The sequence below is a fragment of the Hippoglossus hippoglossus genome, chromosome 20, assembly GCF_009819705.1.
Source record: "Hippoglossus hippoglossus isolate fHipHip1 chromosome 20, fHipHip1.pri, whole genome shotgun sequence".
Taxonomy (NCBI): domain Eukaryota; kingdom Metazoa; phylum Chordata; class Actinopteri; order Pleuronectiformes; family Pleuronectidae; genus Hippoglossus; species Hippoglossus hippoglossus.
The window spans coordinates 16,099,168-16,123,093 of record NC_047170.1 but is presented as its reverse complement, the minus strand read 5'-3'; the positions used below and the strand labels follow the sequence as shown (position 1 = coordinate 16,123,093).

General features: G+C 40.6%; 1 protein-coding gene across 2 annotated transcripts in view; it reads left to right on the top strand.

Moving 5' to 3' along the window:
- Positions 1-16,098, top strand: part of cdh7a (cadherin 7a) — a 105,554-nt gene extending 89,456 nt beyond the window's left edge. Inside the window, exons 12-13 of one of the 2 annotated variants that reach the window (XR_004612327.1) lie at positions 611-1,250; positions 16,074-16,098. Coding sequence is in view for 1 of the 2 variants with exons in the window: in XM_034572441.1 (XP_034428332.1) it covers positions 611-1,125 (515 nt within the window). In the remaining variant the exon portion in view is untranslated. Of the gene's footprint in view, positions 1-610; positions 2,366-16,073 lie in introns of those variants that run through there. The other variant, XM_034572441.1, reaches the window with a different exon arrangement.
- The last annotated feature ends 7,828 nt before the right edge of the window (positions 16,099-23,926 follow it).

Below are 23,926 nucleotides of genomic sequence, written 5' to 3'. Positions count from 1 at the left end.
ACATGGACTCCAGGAATCCATCATCCACAAATAATCTCAACAGTTAATCCACAACTTTTCTGGCAACTGTTTCTTACTCTTTCTTATTATACTATAACGTTCTTTTGATGTTTTTGTTTACGATGACATTTTTGACACTTTACTATACAATGACACTTTATACAAAACCCTTCTATACTGTAACTATTTCAACTGTGAATGTTTTTGCTAATTATTTCATCATTAAACTTTGATTCATATCTTTTCACTATATTTCAACTCTTAATCCATTCCATTACTCCATTACTATTTCAACTTTTTATACTTTGCCAATTCTGTATTTGCTATTACTAAGCCTTTACTTTTTCACCAATTATTTAACTGTAAATCCATTGTTTTTCACTTTTTAACTTAATTACTTTTAAAGATTTTGTCTTTTAAACTTTTGATTCAAAACTATTTTCACTGTTAAATCAAGCCACCGTGCTAATCACTTCCGCAGCACAGTTATCACCGGTTGGGAATCGCTGTCATAATGTATTTGGCTCCTTGAAAAGCCATGTTTTGCAGTGGATTGATGCAGACGGTGTGGTCAGTGGATATTGACTCAGGTCTCTTCCTTTCTCCGCAGTCATGGTCCTGCTCATTGTGACGATGCGTCGGAGGAAGAAGGAGCCTCTGATCCTCGAGGAGGAGCGGGACATCAGGGAGAACATCGTCCGCTACGACGACGAGGGCGGCGGGGAGGAGGACACGGAGGCCTTCGACATGGTCACCCTGCGCAACCTGAACGTCATCAGGGACCCCAGTGTACGGAGAGACGTCACGCCGGACACACCGACCTTCTTCCATTACTCATCAGCCTCTCGCCCGTCCTATAAATCCCTGCCAGACAATGTGGTGTTCCGAGAGTTTATCTGGGAGCGGCTCAAGGATGCTGACGTGGACCCGTCGGCTCCCCCGTACGACTCCCTGCAGACATATGCTTTTGAAGGCAGCGGCTCGGTAGCGGAGTCACTGAGCTCGCTGGAGTCACTAAGTACAGACTCAGACCAGAACTATGACTATCTCAGCAACTGGGGGCCGCGCTTCAAAAAGCTGGCCGACCTGTACGGCAACAGCGACGGCACCAGTGTCTTCTCATAGCCCCTAAATGTCTCTCTTAACATTCAAATAAGAGTAATTTATCGTCGGAGAAAATATTTGTCTGCCTTAGCGCGCCGGAGGAAAAGATTCAAAGACAAAACAGAGAGAGAGAGAGAGACTGAGAGGTCAACACTTCAAAGGTTTTGGGTTTGTTTACCTCCCTCCACGGACTTTGAGGAGTGTGCCATGGTGCGGTTTGACACAGACTTCAAAAGTGGAAACGTTGTGTGCAAAGAGACATTCAAGGTTTCAGGTTTTGGGCTGGAGTCCAACCACTGACTGCAGAATGCATACATGTTGGAGTATTTATACGAGGAGGCAGCAGTCCTGTCATTCCAGCGATGGGCACGGGGCCCAGCACTCTTGCTTTGATGCATTCCTTTGCTATCTTTGTGCTTAAAAAAAAGAAAGAAAAACATAGAAGTTTCTCGTGAAATGTCCCCGGCGACTCATCGCGAGTCACTTGGCTGTTCATTATGATATTTCACAATGATTTCTATGTTGTTTTTTTTACTTCTGTTTGTGTTGGGGCAGGGTGTCGAGGGGCTGTTTTCACTCACATTACTCACGGACTCAGTCACACCTCTGTATGAAAAGTGCAACATAAAGTATAAACCAGTAGTAGATGTGCTAACGAAGTGATGTGAAGACAGACGTTGTGCAAATAATAAAAAGAAGGAGACTCTTTGTTTCGGATCGATGTCTCCACTGGGTGAAACAGGAAAGCGTATGATTTCTCTTATTCTCCTAACAATACATTTTGCAGATATTGCAATGTAGTGTTTGTCTAGAGTCTGTTTTTTCTTCTTCCTATTGCCAATGTATGATTTGCTGCTTTTGTAGGAGGTGGGGTGGGGGGGGGGGGGGGGGTGGGGGTAGGGTGGGGGGGGTCATGCTTGATTGCGAAATTCATGCCGCCTCGATTCTCGTAAAAAAAAAAAAACAACATTGTTTCCGTCCTCACCCGGGTGAAGTCGCAGTTTGTAAGTAAATTAAATTTTGCTTCTGTAGTTTGCAGAGTCCAACATATATTGTCATTCAGAAATGAAGCCGATAATGTTCACCGGCGGCGAGGGGACACACTGTATGATAATCATGTTGTGCCATTTCTTTCCCTGGCTTAAATGAATTCTGTTGAAAATTGGGTGTGGACATGTACAACCCGATATGTGTTATTATTTATTTTGAAGAGGCAGAAATATGTGCAAATGATGTTTTTATCCTTTTCCTGAAAATAAAATTGACATTCAGTTCCTTAAGAGACGGAAGGTATTTCTTTCAGTTCCCGACACCGACCACGGGGAGAGAGGTAAGTAAATAAAGAGGTTCTTTCTGACCATATACTACAAGCAGCATCTGACAGTAATGATCGATGGTTTCACAACGCGCTGCTTTGTTCTCGACTCAGGGAACTCAAGGAACCAGTGAGGGGGTTGGAATGGGAGGAGGAGGAGAGAAAAATCATTTTCTTTTTTTTCATATTTCTTTTTGATGAGGCTTTTGTAGTTGAAAGGCCTGATGGAGACAAAGCGCTGACGCTCCGCAGAGGCATGTGTGATGACTTTGAGGCTCACCATCAGCCGTCTGAGGACGTTTTCACAGTTTATCCGGCGCTGCGTCGTGCGCTCAGAACAAAGCTCATAGGTGTGTTCGCGTGTTGTGGTGATGACTCACTCAGAGCAACATGTACGTAGTGAGGAATGAGAAAGACACATCGACGTTAAGACTTCAGGCGACGCATCGGAGATCAAAACTCAAACATTCACTTTCTGAATCACATCTTATATTTATGTTTGTGTCACTATGAAATTCTGTTGATTAAAAAGTCTTATTTTGACTTGCAAACAACTAAGTATGTAAAAGAATGTTAATTAAGAAATTAGCAGAATGTGTGATTTAAGTGTAATTGCAAATTAAAACTTACTTGTGTGATTAAAATCCCCACTAAACAAACACAAAGTTACATATTTATGACTATTGAATTAGGTATTGCTTTATTTCTTTAAATCTCCCTATAATTAATATTTGATTAGTGTTACAATACCGTTAACACGGCCTAAAAGTGAAAATTATGTGTAATCTGAGTGTAGTTACAGACGTTTTCAGACCAGATCAACAACACAACGACAAATGGTAAAACAGACACAACTGAATTAAAAGGCTGATGATGCAACAGTGAATCTTGTACTTTTAAGTAAGTGTTAAATAAATGTTAGTAGTAGTATTTGGTTCGGTTGACAATATGACATAATAAAGAATTTCTAAAAGCGATATATCTTTACTCTGTGTAGATATTTGAACGTTGAAAATTAAGAGAAAATCAGGTAAATACTAAATAAAAGTTTTAAAAAATAACTACCTTCAATGACTTTCGCTTAAATTTTCTCTGTTGTTGTTTGACCGACTCTCTGTTTAATGAAAGAGTCCGTACGCAAGAAATAAAACGATATTTGTTGGGAGGCGACTGTGATCTGTGTCAGTGACGGTTTTGTTTTAAGTTTAGTTAAAAAGTAGACGACCTGCGTCTGTTGCTGTCGCTGCATTTCGACGGCACTCAGAGACGCTCAGTGATGCAAGAGACTGCAAGGAACTTGTTATGCGTCTTTGCTTGGTAAATACGGCGTCTCCTTACAGGTATTGACACAGTTTCCACAGCTTTGAACCGGGCAAAGACAAAACATCAGAGATTTTTTTTATATGAGTGCTTAAGAAGTAACCAAGTTCACCGTGTGTTCTCATTATGGGGCAGTTAACAAACATGGTGTCGTTTCTTAAAACTTCAGGGGTCAGCGTAGGTGAAGAATCTTTTTACAACCACAACAACACTCGTCTGAGCCGGATGGAGCAAGAAGAAGGGTCGTGGTGAATATAAGGAGATAAAAAGTTCCACAACCCTAAACCTAAACACAACCGTAAACACAACCCTAACAAACCTCAAGAGAAACCCGTCAAATGCAGAAATGCAGCATAAATGAAAACAAAAACAAATATGAAGAACACAAGCAACAACTAACAGGAACCTTGCTTATAGTGGCTAATGTTAGAAATTGTGCCTATGATACTACTCTGTTAATAATTAATTATTACTTATATCTGAGATTATTTGAGCTTTATGACAGTTTATTTTTATCTCGTAAGTAACGGTACGTCATTTAAATGCTTAGTTGTCTTTAACCAAAGCATCATCTCATTTCTTGTGGCTGCCACTCAGAAGTCAGTCAAAGTTACAATCTTGTTTTAAAACTTACATGGAGTAGAAACCTGCTCTTTAAAATGAGAGCCACTGTAAAGTTTCAAAAGTGACATTGTCTCACCGAAAAACTTCTAAATCCCAAAAAGTTGTAACTCAAAGAGAATCCTCCTCGTTCTCCTCTGCAGAGTTTTCTGAAGAAGGAGGGCGAGTTAACCCAGGATGGGTTTTAGTGATGATATAGCAAGAGACACTTTGTAGATTAGAGATCATGAGATCTCCGTTATCTCCGGAGATGGAGACAGACAGATGTGATGTAAACTCCGGTGCTGATAGAGGCTGATACGAGCAGATGTTGATTTTGATTGACCAGCTATCAATCAAAATCAGCAGCGACCGTCTTAAACGCCGGGCGCCCGGGGGAACTTAATAAGCAATCAGGGAATCCTCTGCTATCAGGGGCTCAATCTGGACCTGGGTTGATTATTCGTGTTGGCCCCGGCGCCTCGGCGAGGGAGAACCCCCGGGCAACTGCAGGCACTTCACTCAATTCTTATCATAACCATGCATCATCAACAAATTGCCCTGACAAAGAGGTGCCCATTCTCCGAGAGTCTCGGCGAGATGATCAGGAACACGCTCCTCCTCAGATTGTCCTCTGGAACACGGCTGATAGAGTCTGACCTCGTGGCCGCTCGTTAGAGAATCGTTCTCTGCAGTCGCCTTTCGGCCGCATGTGCATCACGCAGGTGTCTGAGAGCGTTTATCATATAATTACTCTTCTCTAATAAACTCCTCTATTAATGTTTGTACTTTCATAGTTTTCGTAGTTTTCTAGATTAAATGATGACTTTGTTTGCATTATATTCCAGAAAATAATTAATCGTAATAATGGGGTTAACAGAGGTATAGTTACTCATGAGAAGAATTTACCATATATATTAAGGTAAAAGAAATTGGTTACGGTCATTTCTCACGAAATCTTGGTTCCAATTGATTTCAAACGTGAACATTTTAAATAACGTCCTTGAAAAATCGCATTTCCACAACATCCAAAAACCTTAGAAAGGCAAATTATGAAAATTATTGTTTTACCACAACGATCGAAAAGACCAAAACCTTAGACAAACAAATTATTCTTGGTCTTGGTCAAAAAAAATAAATCAATTATTAACAGACCTGTGCAGAGTTCAAGAAACAAACCAATAAGTCTTTTGTACATGAATGTATTTATGTAATTTTACTGATTTCTCTCATTACTTATAAACCTCTACAATCTAGAGGTTTTTAATGATATTTCATGATTACCTGACTTACTTTAAAAGTTATGCTGCAAAACTATGATAGCAAAACGAACATGTTCATCAATTAACCTCCTGTTTCCGTAGTGATACACGTTTCAGAAATGATGTTTCGATGATGACAATTACTTCTTAGGTTTATATTTCAGTCGGGGGTTTCAGAAATCCACCTCAAGAGCAAGATGTTATTCTCTCTCGCTCTGTGGCTGAGAAATGAGTCGAGAGCTAAGCTCTGAGCCAACTGGGGACTAAGTCCTCGCATATTCATGCGTGTAGGTGAATATTTATTTCTGCGATTAACCAGCATGGAACAAAACTCCAAAGAAAGCCTGTCTCCGTTTTTCTTCTCGCAGAGAACAAAAATAAAAAATAAATAATCCCCTGGTCGTCCGTGCTGGGGAGCCGGTTGGTGGCAGAGAAACGGGGCCCCTGCTGCGGCATCGGCTGGACGACTCCTCACTGGTCCTTTGAAAAAGAGAAAAGGAGGCAAAGGAAGATCAAAGGCCATCGCAGCTCCATGTTTTATTCTCTGTCTCTCTCAGTAGCGCTCACAGCTCGCCCGCCTTCAGCAAGAGAAATGTCAGACCTTAGGTTTGTGTACTCTATAGTTCCACCAAAATTAGACTGGTCCCAGACCTGGGCAATATAAATAATTCTCTTGAGAGGTATGTGTGTGAGTGGGTGTGCAGCAACAGCTCGAGCGCCTGGGGAACCCGAGCGGTGGAAAAGTAGGTCAAAGTGGTGCGATTAGGGTAATAGGGTGTAGAAGAGGAGAAATTTAGGAAAATAACTGGAAAATAACTCGAAATTGATCCGTCATCGTTGCATCAATATCCAGACGAAGTGGGACAGAGTTGTAAAAAGGGCGAGTGCACGAGAAATAAACGTGTAATTTGATCATCAGGTTAAGTGGAGGCTGTTTTAGAAAGGTCAACGACAACACCACAGGTTTTTACACAGCTTCATACGAATTCATCTGCACATTGAAACAGCTTCACACATCATCGGTAAACAGTCATTAAAGCAACAGTGAGTAACTGTTCCGAGCAGCAGCAGCAGCGCCCTCTGCTGCCATACGTGGGGATTGATTTTGTTGGGCTACGTGGCCGAGCGATTAAGTGGTTGTTTCACTCTGGATAATCTCCTGCTGTCTTCTCACATCACTCAGAAGTTATCCAGAGTTTTTACTACGGGGAATGTACGCAACAATTGACTCAGACATTTGGGATCTCACGTGCAGACCCTCCGGAGAACGTTGGGAGATTATCCGGAGTTCAGTGCATGTCTGAAATAAGTTCCACGCCTCTCACAGGAGATCGTACCCGTTCACCAAAGTTACATATGAGGAAGAACAGACGAAAAATACAGAGGAAACATTCTCTCTGTTGCAGGTCAGTGAACCATCAAAGGGATTTTGAAGCTGCTGTTTTAAAGTTTTAAGTTACATAGTTTTGCTTTAAAGGGGCCGAGTGTAGCTGTTTATTTACCAATCTAACAGAACGTTGCGAGTTTAGCATCAAACTAAATCTCTTTGCGCATCAAAAGCCGCCTCCAGCTGTGGAAAGTAACGTCTTAGCTAACGTGTCTTCTCTTCGACAGACTCGCTCGCCCGGCAAGAAAAACTACATCTCGCACCTTTAAATGATGCATGGCTCGATTTCAACGACACTATTTCTCGGTCAACTGATTCAATTTTAGATTATAACGAAAACCTAAAAAGACCCAATTTATTTAGTTTTTTCGGTTTTATTTTTCCACTTCAACCCTTTTCAGAGAGATTGCGCTTTGAAATAAGAAAGTAGGACCTTATTGCATCATCGAAATTCCATTGCTTTGGAAAGTTACAGAAGAAAATATTTTTGCGAGCAAAGTCTCGAAATGGAATCGGAAAGAGCAGAAACTACACTTTTCATTCACGTTGGGTCATTTCCCCGACGGAAACATTCGACCACTCGGAGCATCGCCACAATGATGAATTACAGTGATTAGAAAATGATACAGTGAAGCCCTCTCCACTGATGATTGGCAAAAACATGTCAGGGCAACATCAGCATTAATGAGCCATAATCGACGCAGGCCTAATTAGCGGCGGTTTGTACTCTTATGTAGGTTTGTCATCATTAACCAAGCCTGGTGCGATGTAGCAGTGAATGTGTGGGTGGCATAAGTGTTTGTTGATCGTGTCGACATGGAAAATAGTTACATGCAACAACGGGCCGCGGAGGAGGGGGTGTTTCTGTGGACCTACATGTGCCACCAGGAGGGGCTTCAGGGCTAATTAGCTCTCGAAAGACTCCGGAAACTGTCAAGAAAAAAGAAAACATGCATATTTAAATAAACAAGATTTACTGTAGGTGTTTTTTTTTAAAGTGAATCATACATTTAAATGAGGATGACTAATAAATCATCTATAAATGGGACTGTTACAACCCATCAGCAGAGGTTGAGCAGCACTTCTGTGCATTTTTAAAATCTTTAAAAGTTCGACCCCTTTCCGCGGAAGATTCATTTCTGATCTCGATGTTTGTCTGACGTCATTAATGAAAATATCCATCCATCATTTCTTCTGACATCCGCCCCATTTGCATATTTTTGCATGAAGCAACTGCGCAAACAGCCGAGTCCGCTGCTTAATAATTCACCTGCTGTTTTCCTTCGCCATTGTCATTTCAAGGTGTGAGCATGCCGGGTTTATTTTTCTAATAAAACCGAATGGCACAATGAGAGGATGGAATTATCCTGGTTGTATTTAATTGAGTTTGACCAGGTCCCTGCTCAGTGTCGGTCTAATCTCCCCGCAGCACTGTAGTCTCTCTCCCGGGGAGACAGGGGAGCCCGATAAACTTTGAAGCTTGTGCTGAGAACCTGCTCGCTGCTCCCTCTGCATTATTCATGACGCGGGGACTAGAGCATCTTCAAATGGCCTGTCATTTCCTTTTACCCTCCATCACAATGGCCATATGCTGCACACACTAGAGGAAGGAATGGGTGGAAAAGCAATCTGCAGCTAAGCCTGGCCAAACAGGAACACGTACATACTAACAGATACAGGTAAAACCACACAGGGGGATACTGTACGTACAAGTGGGAAAAGCTGTTGCGGCGCATTTCAATCTTGTGCCATTCACAACTCACCTCCTCCCACTGCCTCCACCCCACACGGCGTCTGCTGCTAAAGTAAACACGGCGATATCCCCGCACGCCTGCCAAACGGGCGTCTGCATCAGTGGCGGGGAAGTTACGAAAAGGACAAACAAAGGGAACAATCAAAAAGTTTGCGGCGATATTTTTTGAAAGACGCGTGCGGGTTCTGTGGCATTTTTTTCCGGAGAGATAATTGTTCTCACAGGAAAGGAAAGATCTCTCTCGCAGTGAGGTGCAGTTAATGTTTTTTTTTCTCCTTTCCCTCCGCTGCTAAACAAAGTGCGGAGGCGTAGTCATTGTTCAAGTATGAGCTGCATGGTCTTCAGTTCCTTGATTCTTCTTTCAGATCCCTGACATTTTGTCAGCCACCCCTGAGTCCTTCCCCGCCACTGTTCCACACGTTGTTTGTATTTACAGAGTTTGTTTGCGTGACAAAACCGCACAAGGCCCCACGTCCCTCGGAGGTAATTGGGATTGCCGTCATTTGGCCTCCCTAATGTCTGCCATTCAGCATTAACATATCATTAGCTCTTTCTGGGACCGTTCACTCAGAAAATTAGAGGCCTCCGAGGACCCCCGGGCTCCGTCAGTACGGCAGAACCGGCTGACACCTTCGCGCCGTCGTTCTCAGGAGAGAGAGGCGCAGAATGAGTTGTTTAAGTTGTTTCAGGTGGTTGTTGATGATATTTAATTTGTAAAACTCTGTATTTCTGTTTTCAGTTGATGGAATGTAATTCACAGAGAACATAATTGACGCTCCTCTCGCTGACCTTCACCTTGAAGCAGAAAGATGCCGCTGACAGATCGCGGAACGTGACAAAATTGCATATACGGTTCCCGGGGGCTGACGTGGATTCTCCTAAAATAACATCGGCCTTAGAGTGATTCATTAAATGCTACTGTAAAGACTCTGCCCTTGTTGAGAGCTGGAGATGAACTGCACTGCCTTGATACCGAATGACAAAACACCTGGACAGCTCCTGCTCGGTGATGGAACTGCTCCAGCACTTAGTCTCAGTAAATAGCTTGTTGTGACACCTGTGATGGCGCCAAGTCAAACCAGCTTTCGTTGTTGTCTCACACACTAAAGAGGTGGCTGCTGTAAAGTCAAGCTTCAGGTAATTACAGGTTTAAATTAAACCCTGAAAGAAGTGAAAACGTGCATTGACACCAATAACCGTCTGGCAGGAAGATGGTGGATCAGGATGTTCATGTAAATACATTCATGACACGTCCGTGTAGTTTAGTCAATTTCATCTTGTTTTCTCCTGTACATAAAAATATATTAATAGCAGTGTTCGACATTAAGTAAATGGGTTTTCCCCTTGTAGAGAATTACGAAATTATACTTTATATATAAAGTACTACAAACCTAGTATTGAATAGACATATGCAGTTTTGTTGATGTATTAAATATTTCACTGGACAAACATGTGATGAATGCAGGATGAATCAGGATTTCTTCAAAAAATCATTAATTCAAATATTTGTTATGATCAAAGTATAGCAGTTGGAATTATCATCTGATTAACCTGTCAATCATCAGTTTATCAGTTATCAATAACAAGTTCCAGACAGTAAATACGAGGACTTGTTCTCATTATGTCACTGTTTTATATTTATATGAATCAATAACACAAATCCAAATAGACTTATTTGGGATATAGGAGTAAAACAAGCATAGAAATTCAGTTACAGATATAGAATTTGTAAAAGTTCATTGTATTTAACAAGATTTGCAACAGAACTGTCATTTTTGTTGTGGAAAATCACCATAAAATTATAAAAAGTCATGAAATATCATAATAAATGAATAATTGGTTTGAGCTTTTAAAGCGGGCCCAGTATGATATTGCTTGAGTTGCATTAAAGTCCTGTTCATTAATTGGTGAAATGTTGTACAAAGGAATATACAATATATGGAAAATCTATTCAATTTCAAGGACGTTACGTTTTCACCCATTTGTCTGCTTGTTTGTCAGTGATTTCCATGAAACTTAATAATAATAGTCATAATAATAATGGCTTGCATTTATATTGCGCCTTTCACGGGACCCAAGGACGCTTCATGTCTGAGTACAAAACAGAAGAGAGAGAACTTAGTGGAAGGTTTGGTCAGAGAACAGAAAAGAGTCAACTCCATTTTGGTATTAATCTGGAAAACGAGGCGGATCCAGGACTTTTCTTTAACATCAAGAAATAACAGTGTTTTTCTGACAATTAACCAATTTCCCAGGGAATAACTCTGTGTGAACGGTAAAAAATATCTGGCATAGTTATTAAACTGTGTGTAATTCAGCATGACTTGGTTCAATCTAAGGCGGCTGCTGTTTTAGTTTATATAATACAACGTTTATTACATTGTATTAAAGCTGTTATCTTGAACACAATCAGAAGAAAAGTCCGAGCTGCTTAAATCAATCAATTTATAAAACTCTCCTCAGCGCTGCCTCGTCGCTCGGCGGCTAAATAAAGCTCTGAGCGGGGGACTCGTTTGTGCTCCGGAGGGCAGAATCAACACATGCGAGACAGTGGGTAAACATTTCCCGTGGACGGCCATTAGAAAGCCACTGTACAGTGGTAAAGGCTGTCTAATCCCTGCTGGTTTGTTTCAAATCCAGCAGACAGAAGGAAGCTCATCCAATTCCCTGCATCCTGCAGGACACAGATCTGCATTTCCTCTGCACTTTGATGAAACAGCAGCCAAGCTGTCCGCCTCCATTAACAGCCCCTCTGATTTTACACCGTGCCCTGACAACTCTCTGTGTGAGTGTGTGTGTGTATAATAAATATCTTTGAGTGCATGTGTCTGTGATGTGTGTCTTGGGATGTGTATGTTTATGCTACTTTACAGCGAGGAGCTGGAGGTAAAGCTTCATGACCGGTCTGGGTTTATTTTTAGAAAGTATGTGCAGCTTTAAATCTGTTTATGATGATAGTACTCACAGAAATATGATATATATAAAGCTGCAGTAAACCCAACATATTTATATTACAGGGTTGGAACCGGACTTTCCTCTTAAATCTGAGGCTGGTTTGTTTTCCTTTTCTTTACTGTATTTTTATTGTAAGCGCAACATGTGTGACCTTCAAATACCAGTGTTGTTATTTCCAGGTTGGGATTCAAGTAAAAACCATCATTTGTCAGTATTATATGTCAGAGCAGAGTTTTTTAAAACCATTTTCATTCAATTTGCATGCACGGGGTCCAGGGGTTATTATACCTATCACTTACCCACTTCAAATGAATGATAATACACTGTAATTAGTCCATTTCCATGCTTTCAGGTACCTACACACAGCACATCCATCCAAATTGCTTCCACTTATATGAGAGTCTTTCTCTTTTTTGCTGAATTCCGGAGAAAATCTGTCATTAAACAAGAACAAACTCACAGTGAGACGGCAGCGTTTTAGCCTGGGATTCCTGCGGCAGCTAAAGAAAGAAGCTTAACTACCTGCAGCACTGTGACAGCTGGAGACTCAGCACGCTGGTGTTTTTATTGTTGTACGCCGTCACTTGCTAATGCGTGTGTTATTAGACAAAGACAAGGACACTGGAGAGGAAAGCAGTCTTTCTCTGTGGTATTTTCTAGGTCACGTCCGTCTTACGCTATTTCAGTACAAACATGGCTGGTGGATTCAATACTCAGACTTAAGCCGGGTTTATTCTGACTGCGTAGGATCTACGCAAAGACTATGCAGATGGCTACGTCATCGTGAGCTTTATTATTTGTGCCTGGTGCGTCTCTGTTAAGATGTCAGAGGAAGTTATGTGTACAACCATCAAACTCATTGACGCACAGGAGGAGTTTGATGTACTGGTCCTGCTCATAGACTGTAAATACAGATGAATGATGTATCTTCTATTCCTTCCACTATCCAGAAATGAAGCCCATACACCCTGGATATAGTTGCCGCCATCTTGTGCCATGTGGTGTCATTTGGAGGCGGGGTCGGCGCAGTAGCGATCGAGGTGTACTGAGGTCCCTCAGATACATGGGCTCGACCAATCACAAGTCAGCCTCATTTTATAGCCAGAGTATACAGAGTCTATAAATCTGCCAAAGCCAAACAGTCCCATTTTGAAACCACATTTAAATCCACTAAATCCATGTTATTATTAAGATCTGCACCAAACTACACACTCATAAATATCAGTCCCCTAAACATCTCTGATTTTAATTTTAATTTTATCAAGATTCATAATTAACTCCCAGAGAAACCAAAGAAAATGGAAACACCAAAACTTAACGAGTTCTTCCCTGACCAAGAATGCAGCCTTCCACCAAGTTTCATGGTAATCTGCACTTTTTGTGTAATCCTGTTAACAAACAGACAAACTAACAAACTCAGACTTAAAAAAAAAACACAACTTCCTTGGCACAGGTACTGAAAACCAAACTTGATAGAAACCATCTTTGAGAAAAATCTATTTGAGATGTACTTTGACTTTTCAGTTTGGCCCATGCACAACACAGAAAAATAAATCGGCCTTTCAGGGTCTAATTAATGCCACACAGGCTCGTCACACTTATGCAGAGGAGGGATCCACGCAGCTTGAAGGGCAACCCCCCGAAATATATTTACAAAAAAAGTAAATATCACGGCATGTTTTGGTTCCACCTCCGTGATGACGCGTACACACGGGATGGTTAACTACAATAAATTGGCCCGAAATTGTCCAGTGAGTTCAGACGTGCATGTAATGTGGCTCAAATTGCGTGCCCTTTCAGGCGGGGGGGAACAAACCTCCTCAATGTCAACGCTCTCTCCCACATGTTGAGTGCTTAGTTTGCCATGCAGTACAAGGTCTCCAGGACTGTTTAGTATTCACCCACTTGAGTTTCCTAAAGGTTACCAAACCTAATTAGACATTTATGCAGGATCTTCAAAGGTCCCTCCGTTATTAATGATGTGCTACTTCTGAAGACTGCATCGATGGCTTTTTTTCCCGACTCGGAGAGCACACTCCTCACAATATGCGCATACACAATGGAGACATGCAGACATCCAAACTGCACGGGGAGGCCGGTCACTGGCTGGTCGTGATTACTAAAATTGCTTGTACAGAGCACTACACTTGAATGTGGACACACACACACACACACACACAGACACACATTGTACAAAACGGTCCTACATGAGCCGCCTGTAACACAAACTGTAACAAACTCTTTCAAAATAAAAGCAGCGCAGTTCCTCCATTAGAGTGAGTTTATTTCTAAGCTTCATTCAAGAGCCTGGTGTTGATTGTGTTTCAGATTATTGCTCCGCCCACTTTCTAAAGTAGTCGCAGCTCAGTTGCGTGTTTGTTTTGCTCCTGGTTCAAACTGTTTGTCTGCTGTCGCTGCACAAACGTCCTGAACTACACTTCCTGGCTTCAACTGCGTGCTCAGGAACTGACCAATAGAATTCCAGCCGTGACACTGACCAATCAAATCATCTCTTTACTTCTTACTGGCAGTTCTAGCACGAATCAGCCAAGCAGCTTAAAATCTGAACTTTATTCTAATGGTGCTTTGACATTTTTCAACTTTAATTAAAGTCAGACTCTTAAAAATATAAAGACCACACACTTGAATTAAGATAAGAAAAAAAAATACATTGACAATCTTAAGCTCTTTACAAAAACAGCTGATAAACGATGATGATTATGTGACATGTCGGGCTGCAAATAACGTTTGTTTTCATTATAGATCCACAGATAATATTTTGAATTATTGCAAACCATTTTTTTCAAACTCTCTAAGTGGCTCGTTCACCTGAATGACAGATACAAATTTAAAAAGAGCTTTTACTTAAGTTGTAATAACACAATTTAAAATAGTTATTTACAAAAATATATCCTGTGTTTCAGGATCCAGTTGAACATAGAATGACCCCTTTTAGATTTTATTATACAAGATAATAATTAGATTTAAACAGATTTAAAAGGAATATTTCAGCACTTAAGGTGCTCCAGTATGAGATTTGCTGCATGAAAAGTTTAAACTTCATAATTCTTATCAGTAAATGTCAACGCATGTGAGTGCAAGCGAATGTAGTTTTGCACAACTCCAACCTGAGCATGTTTAATCAGAAGCCAAATTATCACAGTGGGTGAGTCTGGGCTTTAATCTATAAAAATACATATTTAAAGTTGACGATTCAATAAAAAAAATCAAAGGAACAAGTAACTACAGCTGCTAAATAAGTGTAGGTGAATAAAAAATGTAATGTTTCCCTTTGTAATATTGTGGAGACGTATAAATATGAAATGAGAAAACAAAAAGCAGCAAATTCTCATAAGTAAGAGGCTGGAATCAGGTAAACTGCAAAACCTGGTCCTAAAAAAGGATTAAACAATGAATTACTTATCATCACGGTTGCATACAAGATGAATTGTCTGTTGATTGACTTATATATTCTTTGACTAATACTTTTTGTTCTAATTAATCATAAATCATTCTGTAGAGAAGGAAGACAATGGCAGATGATTGACAGATCTATTGGTGTATTCATTCAATGTCCTAACTAAAAAGCAGTAGACTCCTCTTCCTCATTATGCATAAAGGTAAAATGAGAGAAAAATGAATGATCAACGATCTCATGTACTTTCCTCAGATGAAAGTCAAAGTTTCTCCCAAAGAGTCGAGGCCTCAGTGTGAGATTTGAAACGCTGCCTTCAGCCCAAAATAAGACCCCGGCCCATCGGCTGCTCATCATTCAAACTACGTCATAAAAGAAGACTGAAAAATAAAAACTTCTCCAAAGTCGAGTGACTCCTCCAGCGCCTCCGTGCCCTTTCACATGATTATGCAGCCATGTTTACGTCCGGCCTCAGCCATGCCCTGGGTAAATGTAATTGACAAGACACTACAAATAAAATTCAATTTCCATTTATTATTTACATTTGGGCTTTAATCAATTATGAATGACAGCTAATTAGTGGTGTGCAGGGGCCATCGCTCTCCACAGTGTCAGAGTCGACTAAATGTACTGTACGTCACGGAGTGTGGACATTGACAAAAAACCTCTCACCACTTACAGATTCGGGCGTCTTTCTTTCTGAGGAGGCTTCACTAATCATTTGTGAAAGTGCACGTGGTGTGCGTGCACGAGCGTGCAGGTGTGTGTGTGTGAGAGCGTGGGCGTGCACGTGTTTGATAATAATAAGGCAAGTGAAAATGAAGAGGAGCTAAACTGTGTAAGTCATTTCTCATTTCCTTGCTTCAGTGCCTGTCAGAAGAAAGCCCTGCATTTTGAATGATGGCTTCGACAACAAAAATTGAACAACAAACCCTGTGGCTGTGAGCAGGGGGGGGGGGGAGAGAGAGAGAGAGAGAGAGAAAAGAACGGAAACAAGCCAAGAAAGAAAAACAGACATTTTACAATTCTACCCAACAAACCAAATCACAACATCAATGCTGCTAACAATGTCCTGAGACCAGGGGCGTCACCAGGTATTTCCAGGCCCAAAGACAAGGTGTCCCATATCCAAACCTCTACAGCTCAGCCAGACTGCTGCAGCTCGACAGGTCTTCAACCTAAGTTCACTCACACCTCCTCCGCTCCTCCGCTCCCTTCACTGGTGGATCGGGACCAGTCTACATCCAGGACATGGTCAAACCTTACACCCCAGCCCGTCCACCCGTCCAGTCTGTTTGCTGTCCTGGCTCCCAAATGGTGGAACGAGCTCCCCACTGATATCAGGGCAGCAGAAGGTCCCCACATCTTCCACCGCAGACTGAAGACTACATCTTCAGTCTACACCTTGGTGAAGAAGATGATGTCAAATAACCATCGTCAAATAAAATAAAATAAAGTTTAGTTGCACTTACACGTCGCACTTTGTAGTTTTTTAACCCTCACGGTTGAATGCACTTCTTGTGGTTCGCTCTGGATAAAAGTGTCAGCTAAATGAAATGTAATAATAATGTAAAGGTATATACTGTATATATAAATATATGTATATGTGTGATTGTGTCTGTACATGTCACACATCCCCCCCCCCCCTTCACCACAAAATGAAACATAACAGAGAAATAAAAATTCCTTTACAGTTGGCGCTGGTACAGTTTTGGAAGGACCTTTGAAGGGGCTGATTTAATGTGAGAGCATCAATCCTTTAGCAGCACGGGGCCTTGACAGCAAGTGAAAGTAATCTCTTCTTTATTAATGGGACTTTTCACTTTGGACCCGAGGCCTTTGGTATTCCATAATAGTAGTTTCATGCTACAGACCTAAGGAAAGAACAATATGAAATCAGATCAAGTGGATGTGTGATGAATGATAAGTGGAAAGTATTTCTTTCTAAGTTCAGCGGTGCCTTTGAGAAGAAAAGGGAGAAAAGAACAGATGAGATGTGGAAAGGTAATTTGATTTAATAAAAAAAAAAGTTTGGCATGTGTAAGGAAGAACACATTTTACACTTAAAGTTTAACATTAGCAGTTAATTTGATTTATTTAATAATATCTGCAAAAAATCTGTTAACCTCTTAATATAATAACAACAGGAATATTCTGACAAAAACGGTCAAAGGTAAACTTATAAATCAAATCTAAAAACTCTTTATATAAAGTTTAATATGACACAACATAGATCCAGCCTCTAGGGAACTAAAAATCCTTTTTGACCCCAATGAGTTCATTAGAGTAAAACTACATTTCAGGGTTTTGGACAAATCCTGACGTTCTGGTGCTGGAACTATAGATTGACCTTCTTCTACCCACAGACATTCGTAAACAAACTCAATATCAGTGTCAAAATACGATATAATATAAGAGTTCTACACCCACAGCCTGCTACTGAATTAAAGTGCCGGAAATATTGGCTTTTAAGATGCACTAACTAATATTTTATAATAAGAACAGATTCATGTGAAAGTTTTTACTGTCGTTGTTTCTGCTCTAAAACTTTACTGTTTTGTTTTACTATCACCACTTGATTAGAAGCGTCATGTGCATATCCAATAAACTTCTCTTGGATCAGTGGGAGAGGCAGAAGAAAAGAATAAAACTGGAAATCAGATATCGACTTTTTCCATTTGTTAGTAATTTGACCAAACCACCAAGTTGTCTAAAATACAAGTTTGTACAAGGGAAAGACTTTGTTCACAATGTTTAGCTCCAAAATGTCTCTAAAAAGTGGAATGTTTGTTTTTAAGCAGAATTGTTTTATCGTATTTACAGCAATGTTCATGAACTTTGCAATATTTACTTCTTTTGTGAAAAATATATTAAAGGTAATGTCTAATCTAAATACTTAATTAAAACCTAAATGTGAAATGTTAGATTTATATAGATATTGTGTCCACACAGGATCCCGTCAGTTCTAGTAAGAATCTGATTGAGAAACTTCGTTAACAAAGCCTTTAATTAACGGAAAAACCAGCCGATGTGAGCTCCGGCATCTTTGACGAACTGGCAGCTCATCAGCATCGGTACCGACTCCGTATCCTGCACAGCTCATTCCTTTGTGTGTTTAATTGGAGTGCAAGGATCAAAGTGCATCCCCACAAATAAAAGACAAGCAGGGAATTAGAGAGGAGCAACAAGTGGAGAGCACATGTCACAGTTGATAATGACCGTGATGGCGCTGAGGCTTTAATGGAACGATGACCTCTCTGCCAATCACAACAAATCTCTCATGGAACTCGCCGGTTGAGTTTTCACGAGCCCGTGCGATTTACAGTCTGATTCGTCAGAGGAGATGGAAGGGCACATTTTTTTAATGCTCATTTTATGTTGGAGTCATGATGATGATGATTGGTGATTAGCAACAGGCTCACTAACTCTGCAATCACATGCCAGCCCGCTCTGCTCTGCTCTCATTTCAAGTCAGTTAGAGATGTCTTCCTACATTTAGCCTGCATCATCAGTGCTATACTGGAGAAGCTTCACCTAAAGGGCAAATGCACAGTTTCTATACACACACATCGACTAACCCACTTGGAAATGATTTTATATGCTGAGGGCCGTTTCTCAAGTGTTTCTCTCACAGCTCTCACAACTTAGACATTGTCACCATGACAACAATATCAACTAATGTCCCTTTTGGTTTTTGCAAAAAGCAATAATGGTGTTTATTTGCATTTAGAACAAGGAAGTGAAATCTGATCAGATCACCAGAGATGTCAGTAATTCACAGGACCCAAAACACCTTAAAATAATTATAGATATCAAATTAACAACCTAACGGGGGAACATGTCACAGCCCGAACCCGACCCGTCACCAATCCGCTGTTGACAAGCGACAAAACGACTTTCCGAAGTTCTCGCACTGTGATGTTACTCAACCATTTTAATTCCAAAGTGTGATGATCGCCAAAACCTCACAGCAACAAGAGGGAAGCTCATTAAAGGAACAGAATATTGAAGGCTCACATGAAATAACTTGCAGGAAATGTATTCTGTAAATCCTGCAATATTAACGTTTGCATAATCTTTTAACACATTTGCTGTCAGATTTGACTCCAGCACTCACGCTGAGGCGATAACAGCCGGGTTTTGTGAAAGGGATCAGACGCGGAGCTTTGAGTCCACGGTTTGCTTTAATACTATCGTGACTACGGATTCATATATTGATTATTGTGATGTTCGGGCGCTTTGTCCACATCGTAAGGACATATTCACAGATTCACTCTCCTGGTCATGCAGTCGTCTTTTTGAATCTAACAGCAGACATAAGATAAAAGACATATGGGGTCTTATATGCAGTTCTTTGTGTAACACTGATAAAGCAGAATATTACATTTTACATCTATATTAGGTCGTTTTAACTGTTTTATCTGTTGCGGGCAACGTGTTCTTTTTAACTCTTTATCTCTTTTATGCACCAACCAGGAGAAGCGCTCTTCATTTCACTGTATTTTGTACAATATAATGACAATAAATGCTTTTGACTTTTCATATTGTTTCTTCTCACATTAAACTTAAACTCCAATCACATATTTAAGAAGATTTAACTTCTACTTGTATCATCTTTCTATGAAACTTTCTAGGGTTATTGTTAAATTATAAGATAAAAATACAATATATACAGAAGATCGTGTGAGCACAAGACAGCCGCATGGACATTAAATGAAAAATACACTCTTTTGAGACTTTGGGGGCTCTGGTGATTAATTATTAAGACTCAGTTTATGATTCTTTGAGATCAAGAAGGCTCACAAAGCAGACATCACACAGACAGACACACTAATTAAAACATTCACAAATGTATAAAAAAAATGCCAATAAGTCAAAAGTCCTTCAGAGAGAGTCTCTAACTGCGGCTTGTTTTTCAGTTTGTTCCAGTCGTGTGGTTCAGAGTTTGAAGTCTTTAAACTCTGAAACCTTTATTCTGTGATGTGGTGTCGTAAAAGTACAGATAAAAAAAAACATTGACATGTACTTTCAGTTGAGTTTCTCCCTGGATTCCTGCAGAGTAACTCTCTAAATCTAACAAATACATTTATTTAGTGTACAGTATTTTCCTCAGAGGTGCACTGGAGTAGCACTGGAGTAGGACTGTAAAGGTAAAAGTACCTTAAACTGAGCAGTACTTCAGTAAATGTACTTAGTTGCTTTATATTACCGGTTTTCTCCAAGAGTTTCAGCAAAATTGGTTTAACTAATAACTAATATCCAGGAACTTTGACACTTTCCACTGCAAAACCAAGCGTACCGAACACGGTTTCTACAGAAATGAACAACAAAGCAGAGATTCTACCGTTGATCATGAAACCTCTGTTCTGTTCTGTGGAGGGAAAACCTCCCCCGGCTCCTCTGGTGGAGAAGCAGGTTGAGGAACTGAATTCTTTCAGAGATTCCTGCTCCCTGGGGGGAGTGCAGGTGCTGGAAACACACCTGTGGTTGTTCAAAAGCTTCACTTGTGACAAATGACCCCTCTTGAGCTTTTTTTTCCAGCCCACACACACGATGTGAAAAACTACTTTTGGTATCATCCGGTGCCTCTGGTCAAACATCCACCTGTGTTTGTGTAGGGATTCATGTTTTCATCACAATATTGTGTAATTGTTGTAATAAGGTCGTCATATTTGACTTTATTTCAGTTTCAGTACCTACCACCACTAATGCAGGTTTCAGTTTTCTATATATAAATATATCTAGGATCAGACATGGAACATAAGAACGCTGGTTATTCATATCCCTGCATGGATCTGACATGATCCAGGTTTCTGATTATCTGCAGGAGTCTCAGTGATTAATTCACATCCCAGGTTTTGAAGGTATTATCAGTGTCTGTCTTTCATTTGTGGATCATGATCCGGGATCAACTTGACTTCTAAATTCGATTAGTTTTTCTAATATGAGTACTTACCAAACTCTTAGCTTGAAAATAGGCCTGCATGTAAATGAGTGAAGTAATTCAGGAATGTTTTATCTCCGTCAGAACAGATTGGTTCTGTTATAGCAGGACAGTTGTGATTAAGACAAACCCTCCGATCCTCAGCGTCAACAAAACAACAAGTTTCCATCAAACAGCAGAAATTGATATGTAGTTCATGTTCAAAATGGATAAAACCCAAAGCAGCACAACTCACAATGTCATTAAATAAATCTGTGGTTTCTAAATTCTGGCACCGTTGGTCTGTGAGTCTTTAGCTTTGTCCACTACTTCAGTCCAGACTGAAATATCTCTGCAATTATTGGCTGAATACTGCACAGACATTCATGGACCTGAGGAAATGATTCCTACCGACCATGATAACCATAACTTCAATGGATTTCTATTAGAGTTTGAAAATGAATGGTTCCCCATTTTGTCTTGTATGACATTTCTTCTTGTGCTACCAGCAGGATGCCATTTGACTTTTGCTTAGAAACCTTTACAAACTATTGAGCTGATTCCCATTACAGTTTGAACGCTGATGGTTCCCACATGATGAATAAGGGATCCTCAGATTATGGGGTTAGGGTCAGGCTGTGACCCCATAATCTAAAAACTACGGTTAGCACACAAAGAAAATCATCATTCTTCCACAGGATCTAGCCTTTTTTTTCTAGCGTGAGCAGTTCCTGCATCTCCTTTGTGCATCGGAGTAAAAAATATCCATCAACAGCAAATTCCAAAGCCGACTATTTGGTATGCATGCTGTCTGTCTGAGTGCATTTCATTTTGTCTCTTTTTCAGTGCCAACGCTCTCACTTACATTCTCGATTTAAGATGTGCGTACCACACGTAATGTCCATAGATGTAATGTAGGCGTTCAACCATCCGTCAATGAGCTTCGCTGGATGACAGCTGTTACACACACACGCACACACACACACACACACACTATTGTGATGCTCAGAAAATCATCCAGATATAATTATGTTGCCAAATTGCACATGAATGATTTGATCCCCAGACCTTAAGGCATATATGTTGCAAATGATTCTTTCTTTCTTTCTTTCTTCTTCTTTTTTTAAATGGCTCTCAGAATCCTTTCAGGCATCTATTCAATCAGCACCGGTGTCTGCCAAACGAGAGGCTCTCTCTCTCTCAAAGACCCTCCAGTGAGCATTGTGGCGCTCGGCGATGGCTTCGGCACCGCGCTTGAAAAGAAGAGCAGAATCTATAACCTGTGCGGGGAGAGCACAGAGGACGGAGACAGTTGACGGGTTGAAATCTCTCACATTGCCGTAATGGGTATAATTACACAAAGAAAAGAGCTATTAGGTTAAATTGCCCGTGATATGCACCATGGGTAATGGCAGAAATTCAGAAGGTTAAATGACACCAGGAGCTGAATGACTTTTGACATTAAGGTTCTATTGAAGAGGGAATTATAACAGAGCCTTCATGGGCAGACCCAGCATCAGACATGTTTGACCACGGAGTCTGGTTTGAAAGGCCTTTAAAAAAAAGGGCCATATTTCTGTGAACACCTGCGTCTTTAGAAGCAATTGCGAGACAATGATTTCATCTGAAAAGCAGCGTCTGGATGGATTGTTTACAACAGTGCCGGCTATTTGAGTTGCAGCGATGTCTGGAAATCGTCCTGATGAGATGTGCTGCCAACTCACACGAGTAACAAACGCAGGAAAGGAGGAAAAAGCAGAAAACAATTCCAGCAATTAGTTTGTTTCTCTCGCATTGTCTCCTGACTTGAGGTATTCCAGCTACTTTCCAAATAGGTTTGTGTGCTTTTCTTCACTGAGAACTATTTCCTCTCCGGTCCAAACAATGACCTTCGCAGACGGCAAACAGCCCAATTAACGGATGAGAGGGTGAAGGGGCACGGAACCTGATCACCATGCAATTACCTCCGGTCACCCCGCGAGCTGCCGCCCACGCCACTAACAGTGAGCATGCAGCGTTTGCCAATAATGCTGTAAAGAAGAAAGCCGTACAGTATATCATGAGCATTCTCAAGAGTTTCACTTTCTTCATACATTTCAAATCAATCCTCCACTAACTTCGTCTCCTCTCGCAACCTTACTTTGCCGCAGTTTTGCTCCTCGCCACCCGTACGCCCTCTCTCTCCGCCGCTGATTGGCTGACACGGGCGGCGCGATGGGCTCTCTGGTGACTCGACAGAAAGCGGAGAGTCTTATCATACAGCATAATACATGTTAAACACTTGATATTTAATAGATACACGTCTCTTATGTAACCTTTCATTCCTGTCCGGATGAGACTGATCAGGAATTCAAGAAAATCTCCATTTAGAAAAATATGTCGGCAGTTTCCATTAATATAAATAATTTTATAGTTTAAAAATACAAAAGCATATAGAGTACAAACTGTTATGAGCCAAAAATATAAAACAGCATTATGAGAACTTAATAATATTACAAATAACAGGTATTATACATAATACTGTGATAAAAATACTGTAATAACTGCAAATCTTTTACACCTTTTAACACTTTTATGTCAATGACAGTTATGTTATATTTGTCTTGATATAAATTAACTTTGTTTCAAACATCCACGACATTTGTTGAGATCCATCAAGATTGGATATTTGACATTTTCCCTGATTTCTAAAGGAATAATACAAGAATCTTGATAACAAAAGATTCGGCACAGTGTGTGATTTGGTTTGAGTTGATTGAATTCAAGGGGACAGTTGGGCCTTGGTGGACGTTGAGCACTCGACTGAATTACCTTCTAGTTTTTAATACGACCTCGACAAACGTGCACAGACTCAACTGTTGAATCATTCTCAGTGTGGGTGTAACAAGCAAA